Source organism: Protomyctophum parallelum (assembly GCF_964188405.1).
Source record: "Protomyctophum parallelum genome assembly, chromosome: 23".
In the NCBI taxonomy this organism is placed as follows: Eukaryota; Metazoa; Chordata; class Actinopteri; order Myctophiformes; family Myctophidae; genus Protomyctophum; species Protomyctophum parallelum.
Genome location: NC_139715.1, coordinates 22579571 through 22586905, shown reverse-complemented (window position 1 = coordinate 22586905; position 7335 = coordinate 22579571). Strand labels below are relative to the sequence as shown.

The window sequence follows — 7335 nt, the reverse complement described above, 5'->3', positions numbered from 1 at the left end:
ATTTTGCTGCGAGTTTCGGGGCAGATACATAACTACAGTACAAATAGTGTTTAGAGAAGTTGGCCAACCAGTAAAATATCAAATTTACTTTAGTTCAATTGAAAAGGTTAGGTTACACAGTATGACTTTTGTGGAAAATTCCATTATGGAAAGTTGGTTTGAACTCTATAGTGCCAGCAACTTTGACTTGACCACTCAGTGATCCATCCCTAACAAACAAAAGAGTTGACCTTCACTGAAGTAAAAGAAAAAAAAAAAGGGTCAATCTTTCCCATGCATGAGATTGCAAAATAGAGCGATACTGACTCACGTCATAGTTATTATTACAACATAATATCCCCATCCTGATGACACAGTAGCAGCACATAGCCGGTGTTGCATTATATTTGACAGGATGGGGCCGTTGTTTGATCTCGACACCTAAGTGACAGCTGGCATCACGCATGGATGGCGCCAAGCTTCCCCTTTCTGGTTGTTGATCTGGACGACGACGCCGAGGGATGGTGGGCCGTGTGCCTAATGGGTTGAGAGTAACGGAGAAACCCTCCTCTTCCATCCAAAGCCTGGTTTATGCTACGTCGTACGACGACGTATAACTCTGGCTTAAGGTATATATATATAAACCTGCTGGCCAGGACAGGGAAAACAAAAGACAGAGATACCCTGTCTAGAGACAAGAGGAACTTATACAGCTTTCTCATAAAAAAAAACCCCAACTCCAATAGGACAAGGTGAGTAGATTTCAGTCAGAGAGGTAGAGTTGAAAAGGGTCAATCCATCGCTGCATTGACTATTTTCTAAATAATTAATTTTATTCTAAAAACCTTTTTTTGTTTTTGGTGGAGGGGGAAGTGGCAGGGAACTGACTGCATGTATGTGTTGTTTATTGTGTGTACCTGTGTGTGTGATCCTCTGGGCAGCTGCAAAATGACCATGAAAGGCATCTACTCCCTGGCGGTGGTTCTTGTGTTGCTGGTTATTGCCCAGGGTAGCTGGCAGCTTCCCGTACTGGAGACGGACAGCAGTTCAAGGTACGCTCAAAGGCTCATGAGACCCGGCAACAAATGACATGGTGGCGGTGATGACACTGTGACATACTGTATGGTGGTCACTGGTCGGTGGTGGAAAAAAGTACTCACATTCTTGACTTAAGTTAAAGTATCAATCAATCAATCAATACTATCAATACTGCAATGTATACTGCAACTACTCCGTTACAAGTAACAGTCCGGAAATTCAAAATGTACTTGAGTGAAGGTACAAAAGTATTAGCATCGAAATGTACCAAAGTACCAAAAGTAGAAAGTAATCATTATGCACAATGTGCCATGTCAAGTTTTCAAATCTTATGAAAATAGCCGATCTACAGGGTCATGTGAGCTTATAGACCGGTTATTTTCAAATGGCCGTATAGGGCTGAAGAGGTTAATGTATGTTTTATAATGATAATCCAAATCCACAAAGTAACTAGTAAAGTTTTCAAATAAATGTAGTGGAGTAAAAGTACAATATTTGCCTCTGAGATGTAGTGGAGTTGAAGTAAGAAATTGGAAATACTGAAGTAAAGTACAAATACAGTACCTCAAAATTGTACTTAAGTACATACTTGAGTAAATACTTGAGCAAGCACTCAGTTTTATTTAAACGTGTTGTACTGTGCCATGAGCTATTGGCATTTGGCAGTGATGTGCTGGGTGGGTCATAGACATGAACTTTATATATATAGTCTTGAGTCCATTGCTGGGATTATGCCACAGTTTCAGCAAGAGAATAGGTAAGGTAAACCAAGTGTTGTAAAGTAACTGAGTACAAGTACAATACTTGAGGTATTTGTACTTTACTTGAGCATTTCCAATTTCCAATACGTTTACTTCTACTCCATTACATTTCAGAGCAAATATTGTACTACATTTATTTGAAAACTTTTAATAGTTAATAGTTACTTTGATTATTATGACAAAACATACATTAAACACTTCAGCCCTATATATTTCGGCCATTTAAAAAATAGCTGATCCACAAGAGATGATCAAAGTTTCATCATATTTTATTAAAGTAAGTCATATCTTACCAGGTTAAATAAATATACGTTGTGTCTGGTAACTATAGGTGTACATTTACCAGATGAAATCTAGCGTACCTATTCTGGGCCAAAATAATAAAATGTTGGGGTAGTGGTATAAAAGATAAAAGGAAGGGGCCTAGTAGAGACCCCTGGGGGACTCCAGTCAATGAAACGTATATAAAGGGTATAAGTTGTTAACACATTGAGACCTGAGACCAGATTCTACAAATGTCTTCTAAATCCTGACAGTTTTCTTAAAATCCTATATGATTCTGTAATCAGTGGTTCTCAAACTATTTCATGTCAAGGAGGAATTATCTGTATTTGGCCGCTGACCCCCATCTGAAACTATGAGAAAAAGCAAATATTTGAGTTAAAAACGTTCACTGTGAAAGAATAAATATTCAAAGATCTGCACACATTTTCACAATTTTTCAAAAATAGCAGACCTGCAAGCTTGTGAGTGCTGCGCTATGATCTTGTACATCTGCTTCTTTTCAACAGCTTAAAGTTTAAAATAATGGTTAAAATGGTTAAAAGCTATAAGGTGACACAGATGCGTCCTCAGGTTTAAGTTGTTAAAAAGTGAAATAATAAAAGCTGTTGTGTGTGGTATACCTGTTGTATATAGTCTAGAGTCCGTGGAGTCCAGCGTGACGTCAGACGTGGATAAGAGACACTCAGAGGGGACATTCTCAAATGACTACAGCAAATACCTGGAGGACCAGAGGGCCCAGGAGTTTGTTCGATGGCTGATGGCGAACAGCAAGAGGAGTGGGTAGGTGGCGTACCAAAGATGATCACAACATGATACATAGACCACTAGTACGCCAATAGACAGTACTGTATCAGTACTGTATTAGGTGGTGAGGAGAGACGAATCCAATGCTCCCTCATTGGCTGAATAATGTAAGTATTATATAAAGGCAGAGTAGTAGAGTATGGTGTTTTTATAATCGATAATAAAACAGGTATCATAAGCTAGATTTTCCTCACTCACTCACTTGTTCTCCATCTCTGCTCTCTCTCTCTCTCTCTCATCACTCATGAACACCTGTGTCTGCTTGCAGCGCTGCAGAGAAGCGACATGCGGATGGAACATTCACCAGCGACGCCAGCTCGTTTTTGCGGGACCAAGCAGTCCAGGACTTTGTGGCCATGCTCAAGTCCGGACAAGTGAAACGAGAGTAGGCACTCCCTCCCTCCTTCCTTCCTCTCCTCCTTCTCACCAAAACTACCTGATCAGTATCCTCCCCTCACGTCTCACTGACACCCAGATGAAGAGAGAGAGAGAGAGAGAGAGAGAGAGAATCTGCATCTTTTCCATTCCTTCCTCAAGGCTTGTGTTGATGTTCCAAAATAAATCAGCTGAACCTTTGCACTGCGTTGATTGATCTTATATGCTCACACTGAAAGAATGATTGCGTCATGGCTCTGTGCTCAGTGTCACTGCCACATTATTCACACCTGTACATGGTCAAACAAACCATGGAGATTGATATCTGGTGCACAAATACCTGCATTTCTGAGAAAAGGTGTTTTTGGCGGCCCTGGCTGGGAGGTAATTAGTAACTTCAGCCTGAAGCCCAATGAATACTTTCTCTTACAATGACGTCACAGAGACGTCAAAATAGCAGCTCTATAAGCTCACAACGTGAAGCCGTACGTCACACGACACACGGAGCATAAATTAGGATTTCTATTATCCCCCAATGGTTCCGAAAGACAAACTGACCAATGTCTTGTGATGAAGACTATACGCTACAATAGGCTGTTGACATATTGATCGGAATTCCTCTTAATTGATTTTAGGGTGGGTGTTGTGTGCTTAATTGGTCGTTAAGGTGGGTCTTGTGTACTTAATTGATCGTTAGGGTGTGTGTGTGTGTGTGTGTGTGTGTGTGTTTACCTACATATCCAGATCAGACATGATGGACAGGAGCAGTGAGGGGTTCAGCCAGAAGAGACAGGTGGACGGGACTTTCACCAGTGATGTCAACAAGGTGTTAGACTCCATGGCCGCCAAAGAATATTTACTGTGGGTCATGTCGCACCCCTCAGGGGAAAGGTAAACATGGTGACGCCGTCAACATGCCATGTCGCACACGCGCACGCACGCACGCACACGCACACGCACACGCACACGCACACGCACACACACACACACACACACACACACACACACACACACACACACACACACACACACACACACACACACACACACACACACACACACACACACACACACACACACACACACACACACACACAGCTAGTTTACTCATTACAGATGCACTGTTCAGAAGTGCTTTAATAGAAATGTTCTTCATTTTTCAGTAAAAAGCGACAAGAGAGCCACTAAGGGGCCATCTGCATGCTGCACAACCTTAAAGGAAGAGAAGCCATACTGCTTTGCATGTTCTAATGTTGATGTTGGAAATGTTTTTTTTGTTTTTTTTACTGCACAGTATACGGTGCAAAACAGACACTGAATTCTTCCATAGTTTTGAAGTGAACTAAAAACCATAATGAAATTGACAAAATTTCTTTTGTTTTCTACAAATGTATTTTCTATGTTTTCAGTGCAACGTAAAGAACACATAAAACATAAGAACTCAGGTATAGCTTATGCAAAGGTTTTCATTGCACGGTTGGTAACCTGCTGTTGGGGTGGTCTAATTTCAACAGATGTGTATTTGACATTGCGCAGTGACAGCACACAGCTGTGCTAATTTACCCCACGTGAACTCTAGCATCCTCATTCTGGAGCCAAAACGTTGTAAATCGGCTATTTTCGCAGAATGTTTGCTGTAGAATACGCACACCAGTGTTCATGGGGTCAATTAAACCAGCAGTGTGCCTCAGGGATAGAAATAGAAACCATTACCAAAAGAACGACAGTCAACTGAATGTCTGAGACGGAAGACTTATCTGTTTCTCTAAACGCTTTATTTACTCTCTCTCACTCTCTCTCTCTCTCTCTCGTGCACACCACACACTCCTCTCACGTCATGTAACAAATCACAATCTAACAGATCTGAATCGACAGGTTGCCTATACAGGTAATTGAAATTATTCAACAGAAGTATTCCGCTTTCACCGCTAAATTTAAGGCAGAATTCCACACGTACGCACGTTGGTCAAAATGACGTGATATTGGTATAGATACGTTTGACCCATTGGTTCCTCTACTCAACTAAGTTCCATCAATTAGACAGTACAACGGGAAAAGAATAACATCTACAACAAAATAATCATCGTCAACACTGTTTCCAAGTTAGTAATATATTAGTAACATTTTACATGAATATGAATAAAATATACTATGTATTGTACATTGTTAAGAGTCTTTACCTTTTTATTACATGTTGCCCTTCTCTGGAGAAAAAAAAAAGGTATTATTGCATTTCTAGAAGTAATCATGGCCTGGGTGGGAGTGGGGGTACAATTGGGGTCAAGGTCATATATAATCGCTTCTCTTTAAAACAATGAACTCTGGGGTGTTTTAACACATTTAGGGTCATTCGGACGGGAGATCACATGTCCATGAATGACACTTTACTGACAAAGTATTACAAGTATAATAAGTATGCGGATGTCAACATACAGCTTCCTACACACGATCACCCAACGTTTCAGCGTTTGATGGTTGAAAAGAAGCCAGTGAGATAAAGATATACTGTAAACTCATGAGAGAGCTCACTGTACTATACGCCACCATGCATGTAGGCTATTTTATACTTTGTCGCATGACCGCGTCGACCAGCGAAAATTACCATGACAGGGTCGTGTGCCGAAGTACACACATTACGATTAAAGGTGTCTTTCTTGTTTTTAATTGATATTATCATTCCAATGAGCTTATCCGTCTTTGACTCAACCACACGAAGTGACCTCGTTACTCATGAATCACTGTAGCCATGAATAAAGAACCCGCAGAGAAGAAAGACACAATGAGCTGTTGTCACAAAAAACATATAGATACAGAATATAGAATATAGTATATATAAAATGTGCATTAAATACTTTCCAAAAACGTACTAGATTTTCGATATGGCCCGACTCGTTTTATATACCACTACTGATGAAGTAGGCTAGTATTTGCAAAATGTCTATGTCATTTGTAATTGTTTTCAGGTGTGATGTGCGCCGCTGCCGTCTCTTTCGATAGCGGCGTTAATACACAGTTTTTCCACAAAGCGGAGGTTTTGGCGTGACAGGTTTTCAAAAGGACAAACTCACAGTCGCTGTTGAAAAAATATAAAAACATACAAAATACAAATGATCCCGTTTATAAAGTAAAGTCGCTTTAAAAATAAGTTTAAAACGCTTACTGAATTGGCCCGTTGACATGGCAATACGAGTATATGCTGTGTAGCCCACTAGATTCCACTGCTGGTATCACCATATATTATACACATAGAAAAAAGAATAATAACACAGATGGCTTCTCATGTTACACTGCCTCTAAGAGATTTTTGTTTTGTTTTGGTTGTTTTCTTTTTTTAACACAAGTTGCACACAGACTTACATGACAAAGAAACGCACAGTGTATAGCACAGTACAAAGGTGGTCAAGTGTGGCACGGTATAGTTTTCTTTTGTAGGTGGGGGGGGGGGGGGGGGGGGGGGTTGGTCTAACAACACAGCATGTGTGTCGTCATCACAAACTTGTTTCCCTGTCCAGGCTCTTGTCGTGCCTCTTGCGTTTGTGTTTCTTCTCCGTGCCACTGGAAACGCTGACAGGAGAAAGCACAGAGATGACATGTCAAGAGACATCTCAAGGTCGTTTCGAGGAAGCAATCTGATTGGTTGAATGAAAGCCATCTAGCCGTGCTTCAAATGAGCATGATGGAACGCCAAATCAAAACATAAAAAGCTGCTCTGTTCTCCCAGAGCGCAACCGACTGGGTTGCTAGGCTAGCGAGTTTCTTGGGACATCTGTGGCCGTAATGGCTACATCTGTCATTAAGCAAATATGATTATTTTAGCGAATATCTTAGTTTTAATGACATTGAGTCAACGCAGGTTTAACTGTTGTATAATTGCAATATTACACTCTAGAGTGTGCTTTACCTTTCATTAATGCACTTCTGCAGCGACACAGGCGTGCATTAATGACGGTAAAGCATACCCTCTTGTGTAATATTGCTTAATAATAAAGTGTGCTTTTCTTAACCCATTTTGACCTGAGATCAGATTAAAAAAATGTCTTCTACAGTTTTCTGAAAAAGCTATTTTTCAATGTCAGTCGTTCTTTGATTTTTC

The 7335-nt window shown here is 40.5% G+C and overlaps 2 protein-coding genes across 3 annotated transcripts in view; one reads left to right on the top strand and one right to left on the bottom strand.

Moving 5' to 3' along the window:
- Positions 1–447: 447 nt before the first annotated feature.
- LOC310853963 (glucagon-1-like) lies at positions 448–4137 on the top strand (the record flags this gene model as incomplete). Its single annotated transcript, XM_083758439.1, has 5 exons — positions 448–503; positions 921–1031; positions 2697–2843; positions 3136–3252; positions 3987–4137. The coding sequence occupies 5 exons, from the start codon at positions 448–450 to the stop codon at positions 4135–4137; spliced, it is 582 nt and encodes a 193-aa protein (XP_083614565.1).
- A 912-nt stretch (positions 4138–5049) lies between these two features.
- The window catches only part of LOC310854368 (sodium-driven chloride bicarbonate exchanger-like), a 93715-nt gene continuing 91429 nt past the window's right edge, over positions 5050–7335 (bottom strand). For both annotated transcript variants that reach the window (XM_083758968.1, XM_083758969.1), the window contains one exon: positions 5050–6806. The gene's annotated coding sequence lies outside the window, so the exon portion shown is untranslated. The remainder of the gene's footprint in view (positions 6807–7335) is intronic.